Source organism: Thermomyces lanuginosus (genome assembly GCF_041956635.1).
Source record: "Thermomyces lanuginosus strain ATCC 200065 unplaced genomic scaffold VTN49scaffold_31, whole genome shotgun sequence".
Taxonomy (NCBI): Eukaryota; Fungi; Ascomycota; class Eurotiomycetes; order Eurotiales; family Trichocomaceae; genus Thermomyces; species Thermomyces lanuginosus.
The window spans coordinates 1,167,907-1,183,229 of NW_027192365.1; the positions used below are offsets into that span (position 1 = coordinate 1,167,907).

A 15,323-nucleotide genomic window follows, 5' to 3' on the forward strand; every position below is an offset into this window, starting at 1 on the left:
TTTTTTTTTTTTTTTTGTTGTGCAAGCACTCGCAACAAGGAGTGGCCTACAATCCCATCCTGAATTCCATGACCTGCACCTTTTGCTCGTAGAAGTTGTTCGTACTTAATTTCAGAGCTCGTACGCCGTGGCCGGCATCTTGTGCTGAACAAAGAAGCCTTGGACCGTCGATATAACGTCCAACCCAGGACCACCGTGTCCCCCCTGGTCTCGTCTAGAGCTAACCATCCTGGCAAACCGTATGCAACGCCCATTCTCGCTAAGGCGCTGAGGTTGACATCTGTGGATGCTTTTGAGGTTGGTCGGTCTTCTCTGTACAATCTGGCTTCCGATCTCTGCTCGTCCAGCGGTTCCAGCATCGGCACATCGAGAGCACCATGTGCCGTGGATGGCACTGAGTGCAGCTTCCCCACATCCGACACAAAGGAATTCGTGTTGTTCCATACTTTATCCCGACCGCAAAGAGCGGCTTCGGCATGCGTCGGCTGTCGGCCACGGCAGGAGTTAGTGGCTAGCGGACGTTACGATGGGGAGCGGGTTACCACGCTGCCGGCGATGGGCATGTGATATGATCACAAACTCCCCTAGATAACTGGTTATTTCTTATCAAATCAGTTATGTATCATACCTCAGCTCGGTCATCAGTTAAGCTTCTCTTCTCCATCGGATATCCTCGTCCATTTTGCAACCTTGGCTCGGGTGCGGAGCGCTCTCGGATTACAAATTCGATGGTTTTGCCAGAGGTTTCTCCACGTAGTCATTGAATCACTGCAATTATCAGGTTGCTTAATCTTCCTGCTTCTGCTGGTGCTCTACGGCGTGCCTTTATGGTGTGACTTCGGAGCCTCGGGTTCTTCCAATCAGCGCATCACTCTCATTCTAGACCCATCAAAAGTCAAAATCATCTCAACACACAACTCCCTTTTAAATACCCAACCCCGGAATAGGGAACGGCCCCTGCCGCATATCTCGTTCGTTTCTGACCGAGGGACGAATCCATTGCACAATCCTTTTTGGAGTGGCCGGGTTTCCTCCCTGAAACCCCTGGTCTCCAGTCTCGCGGCCAGCTCTAACGGCTGACCGTGGCCTCTCCCATCGGTCGCACGCTCGTTTCTACGCGCCAATCGATCTCTCGGTCACCCAGCATGGCGGAAATCGATACGCTGGATCTGATCGTCCTGATCGTGCTCCTGGTCGGTAGCGTTGCCTACCTCACCAAGGGCACGTATTGGGGCGTCCAGAAAGACCCTTATGCGTCCTCCTATGCAGTGGCCAATGGAGCCAAGGCAGGCAAAACAAGAAACATTATCCAGAAAATGGAAGAGACCGGCAAGAACTGCGTGATCTTCTATGGCTCGCAAACGGGTACGGCCGAAGATTATGCGTCGCGACTGGCCAAGGAAGGCGCCCAGCGGTTCGGCTTGAAAACCATGGTCGCGGATCTCGAGGAGTACGACTACGACAATCTTGACCAGTTCCCTGAGGACAAGGTGGCTTTTTTCGTGTTGGCGACCTACGGCGAAGGTGAGCCCACCGACAATGCGGTTGAATTCTACCAGTTCATCACCGGTGAGGACGTCTCCTTCGAAAGCGGGAGTGCCGACGACAAGCCCCTGGCCAACTTGAAATACGTTGCTTTCGGTCTCGGCAATAACACCTACGAACATTATAACGCCATGGTCCGCAACGTGGATAAGGCCCTGACCAAGCTGGGAGCGAAGCGAATTGGTGCTGCAGGTGAGGGTGACGATGGCGCGGGAACCATGGAGGAAGACTTTCTAGCCTGGAAAGAGCCTATGTGGGCTGCACTTGCTGAAGAAATGGGTTTGGAAGAGCGTGAAGCTGTCTATGAGCCAGTCTTCTCGGTAACCGAAGAGGAATCTCTCTCGCCAGAGGACAGCTCCGTCTACCTGGGTGAGCCGAATCTGGGTCATCTGGAGAATGATGGCGGAAAGGGCCCGTACAATGCTCACAACCCCTTCATCGCGCCGATTGTCGAGTCGCGCGAGCTGTTCACGTCTAAGGACCGTAATTGCCTCCACTTGGAAATTGACATCTCCGGCAGTGGCCTTCAGTATCAGACCGGCGACCACATTGCGATCTGGCCCAGTAATGCTGGTGCTGAAGTAGATCGTTTCCTGAAAGTATTCGGTCTAGAAGATAAGCGGAACACTGTCGTCAAGATCAAGGGAATCGATGTCACTGCCAAGGTTCCGTTCCCCACGCCGACGACTTACGACGCCGCCGTGCGCTACTACATGGAAATTGCCGCACCTGTCTCTCGCCAGTTCGTCAGCTCCCTCGCTAGCTTCGCCCCGGATGACGAGGTCAAGGCCGAGCTAGCTCGACTGGGGAACGACAAGGACTACTTCCAGGAAAAGATCAGCGGCAAATGCTACACAATTGCTCAGGCTCTGCAGAGCCTAACTTCGAAGCCATTCACTGCCGTGCCGTTTTCACTTCTGGTCGAGGGTCTCAATCGGATCCAGCCCCGGTATTACTCCATCTCTTCATCCTCCACGTTGCAAAAGGACAAGATTAGCGTCACAGCGGTAGTGGAGTCCACGAGTATTCCTGGTGCCGACCACATCGTGAAGGGTGTGACTACCAACTACCTGCTCGCTCTGAAGCAGAAGCAGCATGGTGATCCGGACCCGGACCCGCATGGGTTGACGTATGCACTCAACGGCCCGCGAAACAAGTACGATGGCATCCGCGTTCCCGTCCATGTGCGCCATTCCAATTTCAAACTTCCCTCGGACCCTTCGCGGCCAGTCATCATGGTCGGCCCCGGAACTGGTGTTGCCCCATTCCGTGGCTTCGTTCAGGAGCGGGCTGCTCTGGCCGAGCGGGGTGAAAAAGTTGGACCCACTGTTCTCTTCTTTGGTTGCCGCAACCGCAATGAAGACTTCTTGTACAAGGATGAGTGGAGGGTATGTTTTCGTAATCCCCGTCACGAATTTTTGTCTCTGAAAGCTAATTTCCCTTGATACAGACTTATGAGGAGAAGCTCGGTGATTCCTTCAAGCTCTTCACTGCCTTCTCCCGCGAAGGCCCTGAGAAGGTGTACGTACAGCACAGGCTGCGGGAAAACGCGGCGTTCGTCAACGAGCTCCTGTTGCAAAAGGCCATGTTCTACGTCTGCGGAGATGCCGCTCACATGGCGCGGGAGGTCAACGCCGTCCTGGCTCAGATCATTGCCGAACAACGTGGCCTGCCTGCCGAGAAAGGCGAGGAAATTGTCAAACAGATGCGAAGCAGCGCCACCTACCAGGAAGATGTCTGGTCATGACCAAGATGGCTTTATTTTCTTCCTATTTCGTCTTTGCATTCATCAATAGACTTCTTGGGCCCTTCTTGTTCCCGGTTCTATGTTCCGAGATTTTGTTTTTCTTTCCCGGCACCTGGCGAAGGATAGCATTCTGAGACTTCCACGCAATTTGGCTTCCATTTTTCTTACGTCTGCTTTTCACACGTTGGTCCTTCATCCCTGAATCGCCGTTTCGGTTTTCTCTACACTGATATTTAATGCTAGTAGAATTCTGTTCCGTTATGGGCTGGTGTGGGTCGATGCTCTGAATGCTGTCCAGCTTCTCCGGCGCGGATCTCCAGGCAGTCTCGATTTGTTATACGCTGTAACGAGGTTGTTCATTGAGGGAGAGAAATCCGGATCACGAATGTAAATAATTTGTCAAGTTGATGGAATAAGTTGATGTCCGGCGTATGGCGTGAAAAGGCACCAATGGCCTCTGTCCGAGACTGTACTGCTCGGCTAATGATCACAAGTGACTTGGATAGAATCATATGGCAAATCTTTCAAAAGCAGAACGTATGACAGTCTGATCACCAAGAGCCACAGTTTTCCAGAATTTCCTTCTTCCTAAGTTACTATTGAGCGATGCAGCTTTGTGTAGCCATCATTTCAACCCGGAACATACATCGTCCTTTAGCTGCATACTTTTACAATGTTCAATTCTGTAGTGGTATATTTTGTGTCACCCCGACTGTCTCGTCGGAAGTTGTAGAGGGCACTACATACAGGCATTATATCGTGCGACCCGCCAAGTATGATGGACCTGAAGGCCAGCTAGACAAGCGGTCGGGAAAATATCCTGCCACTTTCGATCATCAAGAGACGATCCTTGCGGTCTCCAGGGGTAGTCATATCATGATGCTCGAAAGACCGAAACGGTACTTCACATTTGATTAGGTGAACATCTTGAGGCATGGACACCAGAGATCAACCGGTCAAGTACCCTATCTGCATCATCCTCGCAGTCTCTCCATTCCGGTTCACCTCTGACATGTGTTAGTTTTCAAATATGACCCGCACATTTTGCATTCATCCTCACCATCCAAGAATTTCTGATAGTCATGCAGACCTTGGAATGGCGGCTCTTTTGCCAATGCATTCAATACATCGCGAATTGCCTTTGGCCATCCCTGAACCTCATCGACGTCCAAGAACTCGATGACATACTCAAACGTCGGTCCGGGCAAAGTATTTGGATCCCATTTGCTTGGCGGAAACGCCAATGACCACATAATGGTTTCTGTAGTCCCCAAAGCCCGGATACGTCTGCAACGCTCCCGGAGTAGTCTCTTCCTGTATGCAACGGCATCAGAATCTACTCCAGATTGCTCTGGCCCGCAAAAAAGCAGCCGGATATTTCGAATAAAAGTTGACCGGTTTTTTAGCTGGCGGCTGTCTAGTAGATCCGCTAGGGCTGATCTCGCGGTCGAGAGCAACTCCTGACCATCACGACACGCGCTTTCGGTTCGTCTCTTTCTCAGCGACTTGATCTCTTCAGCGATGCTACCCGCAGCACTCGTGAGCGCTTGACTCTCCGCCTCTAGGGCCTTGTATTCGTCGTCGGTTGGAAGAAGTTTTCCATGTCTTAGCCTTTCAGACAGTGAGGCAATCACATCAACGGCAGAGTGTAGTTGACTGATAAGGTACTCAACTCCATTCGTGTGGCCGCGCTCCATCTCGACAGGCTTCGGGCTGTTGTGAACAAAGAGTAAGGAGTAGAGGACGGACTTGGGTGACCAGCGCAGTTTATCATGATTTCGGTGCCAAGAGAGTCACTTGGCTACTGAAATGTGACTGTGTGATAGATCAGATCTTCCCAATGCCCAACCAGTAAAGCCCGATTGGGGACTTGATGGTTAAGGTCAGCACGTGAGCTAAATGCAACCCATGAGGCACATTTACGTCGGTTCCTGCCAGGTGTGCATAGTAAGCCTAGGCAATGGCTGCCATTCCGCGCGATATATACAGTATCGATTGCTCCTGCGACCTTGGCCATGAGCATATGCACTGCTGGCACGATCTCAGCAGTCACAACGCACGGGCCGCGCCGCACCGCAACTCTCGTTTGTACAGACAGGCACGGGCTCCGCAAGAAAGATTATCCGAATAGCTCTCCACTGGCCGTCTGCCGGCAACGATCCGATTGGTGCAAGCTGCAGGGGAGCATCGGAAGTCCTGTTCCTGGGCTGGGCCAAGAATAAACCCAGCGATCTCCATGGACGAATCTCGTCAGTCCGCAATTTTTCAAGAGTGCTCCGGATGGAGTAGAACTCACTGCAAATCACGAAGCGCATGGCATTACGAAGGAGTCAATGATAAGTTCGGTGTTGCTGTGGCGATTGCCTCAAAAACCAACCACTTTAAATGACATAAGATGAACTCAGTACTACTAGCTCTGAAGTTGGTCTGCTAGTAACATTTGAGGTTGAGTGAGGTGAGATGTTTATGCAGTGATAGAGCCTCTGCTGACCATTATTATGCAGGACTGCAATGCCCAAGAATGGTGTCCCTGCTACGGCGAACAATTCTACTCGTTCACATACACAGGAAACTTGTTAATGCACATCCCGATTCATGATATTAAGGAGTTGCACAGCGCAACCTCAATTACCCTACATGATGAATTATGGCATTGATTTAGCTCTTTCTAACCATCAAATGCCACGAGTAAGGCGCCGAGATCTCTATTATTGTTCAGTGCCATGGTACGAAGATGCTGTGCAATTCACAAGCATCTGATCGCCTTGCAAACCTGGCGGCTGGGCCGCTCATGCCATCTCGAACTGAGACACATATCTCTGCTATTTGAATGCTATTGAGATTGATTCTTTCGTTGATATTCAATACAAAGCTGACCTACTTCAAGCTGCTTCATCCGGCCATTCCTTGAATGATTTTCGGGTGCTCAATTGGGCTGATTTGGAAGGCTCATTGTGCTCTCGGGCGTTCTTTCCTCGATATCGCTGAATACAGCCTCCCTGACCTGGTTCCGTGGCTATTCCAGAGGACTGTACTCCCTCATTGAATCTCTTAGTCACTGGCGACTTCCTTCTGCTCAAAACTGGCGGCTGGCTTTCTCCCCAGCGAGTATAAATTGCCCGTCCCCTCCCTTCCTCTGATTTTCTCCTCGCCCATCTTCTTCCTTCTTTCATCCATCTGCTTTACTTACTCGACTGCCTCTCCTCAAGCATCCCTCTTGCAGTTTTCTACCCTCCTCAGTTCCTTCTTTTATCCCCATCGCCTTTATCATTTGTCCGTTCGTTTCTGCTCTTTGCTCTCTCCGCAAGTCTCACGGCCCTGCCATTCTAGTGAGCCTCCCGTGGCCGCAGATACGGAAGAGCACTCGTACACAACATTCCGTATTCCTTCGCTTCATTTCTCTTGTCCAGCATCTCAAGGGCAAGTCTTCTGTTACTCGTCTCGTCTTCTCGAAGTGCTGGACGGTTACTGACCAGAGGACAGGGCTCCAAGATGACTGCACCTACGCAGCCAGCTCCTGCAGCGGACAGCGACCAGAAGTCTCAGAAGTCCCAAGCTGAGAAGGCCAAAGAGGCCCCGCGTGCGACATATGACCAAGGTCTGTTGCCTGGCTTGTTCTTGATGAACAGCATCAGCTAACGTAAACCCCAGTTTCTTATGTCCCACAGAACGGGAAGTTGACACTCCAGCAACGCTTGCGTAAGTTCAACGCGCAGTTTGGATTATTTCCATTTTAACCATGATCTTAACTTCGCTCGTGAAGCTCTCATAGGCGCTCACCCCATGGGTGGTGGCATGCTTAATGGTGTTCCATCAGCGAATTTCGGTCAGCGCCAGATGGCTCCTCATGAGAGACATTTGCCCTCTTACCCAGTTCAGCCGCAAGTCTACTACCCCGGTTTCGTAGGAGGTGCCACTATTCCCCCCGTCAACTACCATCATTTTCCCTGGGGCGCCCCTGGCTCTCATGGTGCCGGTCTTCCTTTTTCGACTCCGCCGTGGGCCCCAGTTGAGGACGTCAAGTCCGGAGTGAATGACTTTCCAACCAATAATCATAATCACTACCCGAACACTGGCGACCGTAACACGTATCATTCGATGATCCCAGGTGTTCACCTCCAGCAGCCTTGCTTGCAGTGGCAGGTGATGAAGACGCCGAACGGGTACATCCTCCAGGACATGGAAGCCCTGACCCAGCAGGAACCAGCCATTCCTCGCGCTGTTCCAGCGATGTGGACTAACTCCTCGGACCTGACCCTGGCCAAATGTCTGGAGAACCGTGAAGGGATTACTAATGTCTACATTCGGGGTTTTCTGCCCGAAACTACTGATGAAATGCTGCATGGTTACGCAGCACGCTTTGGAGAGATCGAACGCTGCAAAGCGATCGTCGATCTCGAGACTGGACTTTGCAAAGGGTAAGATACTGCGGATGTTAGCCAGCATATAGGACCAATGACACTAATAGAAGTCCATAGTTTCGGATTCGTGCAGTATTATAACTTTGACTCGTGCGAAAACTGCATTCGTGGCTTCTACTATCTCGGATACCAAGCTTCGTATGCCCAGGTAAGCTGACCAGCGATTGTTGAACTTGATATATATGTGTTTTGCTAATGTGGGAACAGAAATCACGGAACTCTCGCCTGAAGGATCTCGAGGATCGTACTTCGACCAACATTTACTGCACCAATGTACCCATGCATTGGACCGAGGCTGTATGTATTTTCTTGGATCGCGCAAAATGACTTCGTGCTTACTTAGCGGCGAAGGACCTGCGCCGACATTTCGAGCCATATCGCGTGGTATCGGAGAAAATCAGCAGGGATGAAAAGACCGGCGTGAGCAAAGAAGTTGGTTTTGCCCGGTAAGCATATACCCTCTAGCCCACACTTGTTCCCCGCTGACTTGTACTTCACAGCTTTGAGACACGCGAGATTGCTGAGGAAGTCTTGGAGCGTTTCCATAACGTTCCAGGCAAGGATGGCGTCAAGTTGCTGCTGCGCTTTGCGGACACCAAAGCCCAGAAGTTGTTGAAGCAGCAATCGAATGAGAGACGTGCGTATCGAGCCGGAGAATATAACTACTCTGTTGAAGTTGTTCAAGGTTCTACTCCGTCTCCGGCGACTTCTCGACTTGCCCAGGGACTTTCTCAGGCAAGCCCGACGTCGCCCTTGTCTTATCACTCTCCGATGGGGCCGGGTCCAGTTTGGACTCCTGCGACGACAATCTCGCCGTCGTACGCTCTCAGATCCTCCAGCTGCAGTCGTTATGTGCTAATGTCTTCACAGTCTTCCGCTGATCAAGAACAACGGGGCTCGTCGCGCGATGAACTCGTGGCCGTCTCGAGCTCCGCTTTCCAGCCTTGAAAATACTCCCGGCCTTCGCGGTCGTCATGTGTCAGCAGGCCCAAGTATCGCGGCAGAAAACCACCAGCCTGTTTCTGAGAACCGTCCCCCGACTGCGGAAAACCACCAAGGCGTTGCGCTCCCCAAGACTGTTATTCCTTCGGCGACGGACGAAGCACGCACTCCCAGTCCTAAGAAGGAGGGCGTGAAGGCCAGCTCCGTGTCGCCGGTCGCATCGCGGAGGGAGGTGGCCAACTCGTCTCCCAAGTCGTTGGTTTAGACTGTCGCGATGGCACAAAGGGATCATGACATCGTGGATCCTCTCCATCTGCCAAGTCTAGCGGGCTTCATTTTTTTCAGTCTCCTTCGGCATATGGTCGCATTGTCGTTGCTCGACATGTGCGTTTCTTCCTTGATTCCTTTGCTTGATGCATAGCTATGCTGTTCCAGGCGCAGCTTTAATGGCCGGACCGGAATGGCTACCGTCGTTCACCGGTCGCTGACATTACATCGATGACCAATCCCTCATGAACTTCTTAGGTTTCAGTGGGTTTTTGCCAGCATTCTTCCGATTGCTATGATGTTATGGCGGTTAAAAAGGGTGGAAAATGTCCAAAAAATAGTGGGAGGTTTGATCTCGACTTGTCTCTGTGTTTCTGTGCCTTTTAGAAATCCATATGCCGAATATTATGCTCGTGGTTGATTCTATTACAACTATTATACGTAATCTTAAGAAAACCAGCCAGCTAGAGCAATGTCAAGGTCCATCTCTGGCGGGAAATGGTGCTTAACCAAGGCGAGGGTCCGTAAATATACGCGTCATCAATCTCGCCCGGAAATTTTCAAGTTGCTCTCACAAGCAGAGAGATTCCGGTGCAAATCATCAATCGTCAAGCCTGAAGAATATGCCATTTACCCTCATTCTTTGCGGATAAACGCCAGCGTCCCGAGCAGGGATGCCAGTATTGAGGCTCCCTGCGTACCGTGTCCAAGTTAATTAACCAAGAACCTTCATCTTTTTCTTCTTTTTCCCGCTCTCCTCTTTCTTCTGTTGCGCTTTCTGCCACTGTCGCCAACTGTCAATCCGTTCTTCTCGTGTCTCTTCCCACGCCTTCTCCGCTTCCCGTTTGCGCTTGCGCGCCTCCGCCTCTTCTTCCTCTTTTCTCTTCTCGCGACCTTCTTCCTGCATGCGAGCCTTCATCTGCCGTCGCTTGCGAGCTTCCTCTTCGAGAAGCACTTCGACCGTTTTCTTCCGCCATTCAACCTTAAACTCCTCCGTTTTCAGCTCGGGCGAGTCAAGGGTGTACTTATGCTCACGAATGAGAAGTCGGCGCGCATCGGCTATGCATTCATCGAGATGAGTTCGTTGTTTCTCATCCAGCAGGGTCGCATACGCTTTCTTGAGGCGGTCAAAGGCGTCCGGCGCTAATGGGTTTTTGGTCTTATCGGGATGGATCAACAGGGATTTCTTGCGGTACTGGGCCTTGATGTCGGATTCGGGGACGCCTGGCTGGAGATCAAGAACCGCGTAGCTGGTTTTTGCGGTTAGTTCCAAAGTTATAATATATCTGGAGACTTAAAAACTCACGCGTCCAATGGAAATGCCTTTCGAATCCGATCGATCTCTGCATCCTGTTGTATATGCGTCAGCACTGACTGGGGCGATGATCTCAGGGAGTTGAGTGGCACGTGCCTTGTCAAACTCCTTTGCTTCCTGCTCTAGGACATTGAGCGCGTCTGTATCGTCAGCCATTTCCGAGATGGGTAGCTGCCAACTACCTTTGGGATATCTGACAGCGAAACCAGTGCTGGTTGAGAGTGCGGTATTCTGCTTGGAGGAGACAGGTAGCTCACTTTCTCCGCCAGCCAAGTTGCCCTAACCTGCTTATCGACATTATCTTATCTTATCGGGAGTGATGACTAAGCAAATATTTTCAGAAAAAACCTGGAGCATGACATGATGGAGATGCCGAATAGTCAACATTTCTGATAGGCATGTGGTATCAGCCATGGCTCCGGCGAAGGCATCACGAAAGGGCAAATCTGCACCAAAGAAGCCCTTGATAAATAAGCGATTACTCAAGCGCAAACGCAACGAGGAGGAGCTTTCTTCCCTCAACCAACGAGTTCAAGATCTTGATCCAAAGACACGACTCGAATCTTTCTCCGAACTCCCTCTCTCGGAAGCCACGGCTAATGGTCTTTCGGCATCGCATTATAAGACGCTAACAGACATTCAATCTCGTGCGATACCCTATGCCCTCCAGGGGCGAGACATTCTCGGTGCAGCAAAGACGGGAAGTGGGAAAACGCTGGCGTTCCTTGTTCCGGTCCTGGAGAATCTATACCGAAAACAATGGACAGAATATGATGGGTTGGGCGCACTGATTCTCTCCCCAACTCGTGAATTGGCCATCCAGATCTTTGAGGTCCTGCGCAAAATCGGTCGGTATCATACCTTCTCCGCCGGGCTGGTTATCGGTGGGAAGAGCCTGCAAGAAGAGCGGGAACGATTGGGGCGGATGAATATCCTTGTATGTACTCCTGGCCGGATGCTCCAACATCTCGACCAGACGGCTGAGCTGGATGTGTACAATCTGCAAATGCTGGTCCTGGATGAAGCGGACCGAATCATGGATCTTGGGTTCCAGCAGACCGTCGACGCCATCGTCGAGCATCTACCCAAGACTCGGCAGACAATGTTGTTCAGTGCCACGCAGACGAAGAAGGTGTCAGATCTGGCACGGTTGAGTCTTCAGGATCCCGAGTACATCTCCGTGCATGAGGCCGCCCCCACTGCGACCCCGTCCACCCTTCAACAGCACTATGTCATCACACCGCTGCCGGAAAAATTGAACACGCTATGGAGTTTCATCAAAAGCAACCTCAAAGCAAAGACTATCGTCTTTCTCTCGTCCGGGAAGCAGGTACGGTTCGTTTACGAGTCGTTCCGCCATCTGCAACCTGGTGTCCCACTTCTTCATCTTCATGGCCGTCAGAAGCAAGGAGGGCGGTTGGATATCACGACACGGTTTTCACGGTCCAAGTACGCCGTTTTGTTTGCTACTGACGTGGCTGCCCGAGGCTTGGACTTCCCAGCAGTGGACTGGGTCATCCAGTTGGACTGCCCCGAAGATGCCGATACGTATATTCATCGTGTAGGAAGAACTGCGCGGTATGAACGAAACGGCCGGGCAGTTCTCTTCCTGGATCCTTCGGAAGAGGAGGGTATGCTCAAGCGGCTTGAGCAAAAGAAAGTGCCGATTGAGCGAGTCAACGTGAGAGCTAAAAAGCAACAGAGCATCAAGGACAAGCTTCAGAAGATGTGTTTCAAAGACCCAGAACTCAAGTATCTGGGTCAGAAGGCGTTTATTTCCTACGTTAAGTCGATCTACTTGCAAAAGGACAAGGAAGTCTTCAAAATCAAGGAACTACCGCTGGAGGAATTCGCTGCAAGCTTGGGGCTTCCTGGTGCTCCTCGCATCAAATTCATTAAGGGAGCGGATGCCAAGGCGGAGAAGAACAAGCCGCGCGCGTTGGCGAAATTAGCCAGTGAAGAGGATACTGATGAAGAAGGTGAAGGAAAGAAAAAGAAGAAGGGTGAAGTCCGGACGAAATACGATCGAATGTTCGAACGTCGAAACCAGGATGTGCTGGCAGACCACTATTCGAAGCTCATCAACGACGAAGGCACGAACATGGCAAATGGCGAATCTGCCACTGCGGACGCGGATGAGGATGATGAGTTTCTGTCAGTCAAGCGGCGCTACGAGGCTGGTGATGAGAACCTTGCTGGCGAATCCGGCGCAGAATCGGAGGCCGGGTTGAGGCCCGGTGTCAAAGTCGTTCACATCGACGGCGCAAAGGAACCTCTCCTTATCGACTCCAAACGGCGCGAGAAGATGTTGAAGTCGAAGAAAAAGCTTCTCAAGTACAAAGGAAAAGGGAAGAAGCTTATCTACGACGAGGAGGGCAACCCACATGAGATTTACGAACTGGAGGATGAAGAGAAATTCCGGGAGGCCGGCGACGCTCAGGAGCAGCGTGCCAAGTTCATTGAAGCCGAGGCCGAACGCACACGTCAGGCCGATATCGAGGATAAGGAACTTGCTCGGGAGAAGCGGAGAGAAAAGAGGGCGAAGCGCAAGGCACGGGAGCGCGCAGAAAGGGAAGCGATGGCCGGCACGCGGCAGGTGGCTGTGCTAGCGCCACCAGAGGAAGAAGAGGAGGAAGAAGAAGAGTCCGAGGATATGAGCGAGCAAGACGAGTCCATGTCCGAAGCAAGCGAGGAAGAAGAGGAGGCATCTTCGAAACCTCGTGCGAGGAAGTGGTTCGAAGACAGCTCTTCATCAGAAGATGAGAATGAGTCCAATCGGAAGACGAAACGAGCCAAACACAGCCACAAGAAACGTGGCGGCGAAGAACCAAGGGAGGTAAATACCCTGGAGGACTTGGAGGCGTTGGCAACGGGTTTGTTGGAATGATTGTGGTCGTTCATTCGTCTATTTCCTGGAGTTATGGAGTATGTTTTGATGAAATCATGCATGTATATTCACACGCAAATAGAGCACCGTACATAATACCAAAAAAAGCCGCCGAAGTATTTCAATGAGCTCACGTCCCAGATTCTATACCCCGTCCTGAAGAACGCCATATCCGTTTCCCATGACTGTTTTTGATGTTCATAGCTTCTCCCCTCACTCTCATTCCCATGTAACGATCATGACTGACTGCCTCGTGACTCAATCTCATTGCTCTTCTGAATCAGAAACTCGCCCAGAACACGGAGAGGATTTGGCGGCCTAGATGACAGAAATCCGCTCAGTAAATATCCAACAATCGCAAAAAGAAAAAAAACTCGCAAAACGTACTGTTCCTTCGCCACCACTTTCATCCCTTCCAACAAATACGGCACAATCTTCTCGTTCATGTACACGCGCGCCGGTGCACCACCAGCCACAGGCATCTGATGTTGCTGTTGTTGTGTTGTCTGTGGCTGGTCTCCCGCCGCCTGTGGATTCGGCGTGCTGCGGTTCAGGTCTGGCTGTGATTGCGTACCGGTGGGGGTTGCGCCGGAGCTCATGGTTGGTAGTTGCGAGGCAAAGAACAGCTCGGTCGGTATTCACGACGCCCGAATGATTGAAGAAGGCTTCGCAGTTTTGAGGGTAGAACCGTAGTAGATGTACCAAAGATCGGGCCCCTTCGTCAGTGATTGTCAAGCTACTTCCAAGCTGTTAGACTATTTTGATACGCATGTCGCGACTCAATTCCGACAGAGCTTGCCCGAACTTCGGATATTCCTGTCAATGATACTGCTTTTGTTCCTACATCGGCGTTCCCTCTTGTCGAGAGCGAAGCTCAAGCTCAATTGCGCTCAGAGCATCTGACACGTTACCTTAGCAAGCTCAGACGACACAAATGCACTTAATCCCCTGTGTGGGATTCGTACATCACGTGGACTGAATTATGTAATGCATTCCTGGGACGCTCCCCTGACTATATTAGTTAGGCTTATAATTGCCTCAGTGCCTCAGGCCTCCTGCGCTAGTCCCGTTAGGGACTAGCGCAGGAGGCCTGAGGCACTGAGGCAAGTACCCGGGTGGGGTGCTAGGGAGATGGCGTAATCTACTACTTCATCCGTCCCAGGTGCTCGGTAAACGTTGAGGATTTTGATGTCGTTTACCGAGATCCAGAGTATGTCTCTGCTCGGGATTGTTCTATGCCGACACACTCGGAGTCTAGTGGTTTTCCGGGTGTATGTGAGTACTCTGGGGCGCTCTTCCAAGACGGTGTCTGGGTTGTTCCATGATTCTACCGGAGAGGAGCACTCGTAAGCTGGGTGGTTTTGTGTTTTTGTTCCCGTTTCCACCCAGGGTTCCTGGATACAGACGATGCCACACCCCTGCTCATGGGCTAGTTGCAAGGCTGTGGTGTGGTTTGGTGCCGTCCTACGCACGTTAGCCCAGCATATCAAGAGGTCTGTTGTGTCCCTCTGTCTCCTAGGGTGGCGGCGTCCGCGGCTCTTCTTTCTGCTGTCTACCATTAGTTGGCTGATGGAAGTTCATCGTCGACCTCCATGTCTGGGAGGAGAATCTGGACAGCTGGTGGGGGGTTGTCGCTGCTGTGTGTCAGATCATTGTACGGTTCGGTTGCGGGTCGCTTGCGACGGTTGTTGTTCCGCGCCTTGTCCTCTTTTTGGATTTGGGCGTTGGCCGCTTCCTGCGTTCGCGCTTCTTTAGCGGCGCGGGCGCCCTGTGTTCGGATGATCCGTAGTTGCTTCTTGGTGGGCCTCACGATGGTGCCGTTCACTCTCTGTGGAGCGGCTGGGCACTTTTCGTGGCCCGAGGGGAACGGTCCATAGCAATTTGCGCACCCGGGTGGGTTCCGGTAGTTCGGGCCCGTGGGTCCGGGGTGGTCGGCGGTGATCTGTCCGCAGTGCGAGCATCGTGGGCGGCGGTCACATTTCGGTGGGTGGCAGTAGCCTTGGCACCCTGGGTCATGCCTCCGGATTGGAGGTTGCTTGGTGACCTGGCGGGCCCGTTGGCTGGTGTTGAACAGTCGGAAGCTCGCCGGTCTCTCCCAAGGACACTATCCAGGTCGTGCGTCCCGTCTTGGGGTCCGCCCCGTGCCGGGAGGGGCGGCAGCTGACTGGTTTGAGTCCAGTCTGGTAGTAAGTTTCGTTC

General features: G+C 52.0%; 7 protein-coding genes across 7 annotated transcripts; 3 read left to right on the forward strand and 4 right to left on the reverse strand.

Moving 5' to 3' along the window:
- Positions 1–1,145: 1,145 nt before the first annotated feature.
- Positions 1,146–3,292, forward strand: VTN49DRAFT_4474 (uncharacterized protein; the record flags this gene model as incomplete). The annotated part of the gene is made up of 2 exons (XM_069412424.1): positions 1,146–2,933; positions 2,996–3,292. The coding sequence occupies 2 exons, from the start codon at positions 1,146–1,148 to the stop codon at positions 3,290–3,292; spliced, it is 2,085 nt and encodes a 694-aa protein (XP_069267669.1).
- A 948-nt stretch (positions 3,293–4,240) lies between these two features.
- Positions 4,241–4,989, reverse strand: VTN49DRAFT_4475 (uncharacterized protein; the record flags this gene model as incomplete). The annotated part of the gene is made up of 2 exons (XM_069412425.1): positions 4,241–4,299; positions 4,353–4,989. 2 exons carry the CDS (start codon positions 4,987–4,989, stop codon positions 4,241–4,243), a joined length of 696 nt encoding a protein of 231 aa, XP_069267670.1.
- A 1,795-nt stretch (positions 4,990–6,784) lies between these two features.
- On the forward strand, positions 6,785–8,920 carry VTN49DRAFT_4476 (uncharacterized protein; the record flags this gene model as incomplete). The annotated part of the gene is made up of 8 exons (XM_069412426.1): positions 6,785–6,890; positions 6,944–6,991; positions 7,056–7,710; positions 7,771–7,861; positions 7,921–8,010; positions 8,065–8,159; positions 8,214–8,531; positions 8,584–8,920. 8 exons carry the CDS (start codon positions 6,785–6,787, stop codon positions 8,918–8,920), a joined length of 1,740 nt encoding a protein of 579 aa, XP_069267671.1.
- A 717-nt stretch (positions 8,921–9,637) lies between these two features.
- Positions 9,638–10,393, reverse strand: VTN49DRAFT_4477 (uncharacterized protein; the record flags this gene model as incomplete). The annotated part of the gene is made up of 3 exons (XM_069412427.1): positions 9,638–10,172; positions 10,229–10,272; positions 10,334–10,393. 3 exons carry the CDS (start codon positions 10,391–10,393, stop codon positions 9,638–9,640), a joined length of 639 nt encoding a protein of 212 aa, XP_069267672.1.
- Positions 10,394–10,649: 256 nt separating this feature from the next.
- VTN49DRAFT_4478 (uncharacterized protein) lies at positions 10,650–13,124 on the forward strand (the record flags this gene model as incomplete). The annotated part of the gene is made up of 1 exon (XM_069412428.1): positions 10,650–13,124. The coding sequence occupies one exon, from the start codon at positions 10,650–10,652 to the stop codon at positions 13,122–13,124; it is 2,475 nt and encodes an 824-aa protein (XP_069267673.1).
- A 236-nt stretch (positions 13,125–13,360) lies between these two features.
- VTN49DRAFT_4479 (uncharacterized protein) lies at positions 13,361–13,723 on the reverse strand (the record flags this gene model as incomplete). The annotated part of the gene is made up of 2 exons (XM_069412429.1): positions 13,361–13,442; positions 13,512–13,723. 2 exons carry the CDS (start codon positions 13,721–13,723, stop codon positions 13,361–13,363), a joined length of 294 nt encoding a protein of 97 aa, XP_069267674.1.
- Positions 13,724–14,682: 959 nt separating this feature from the next.
- VTN49DRAFT_4480 (uncharacterized protein) lies at positions 14,683–15,140 on the reverse strand (the record flags this gene model as incomplete). Its single annotated transcript, XM_069412431.1, has 2 exons — positions 14,683–14,963; positions 15,014–15,140. 2 exons carry the CDS (start codon positions 15,138–15,140, stop codon positions 14,683–14,685), a joined length of 408 nt encoding a protein of 135 aa, XP_069267675.1.
- Positions 15,141–15,323: the final 183 nt, after the last annotated feature.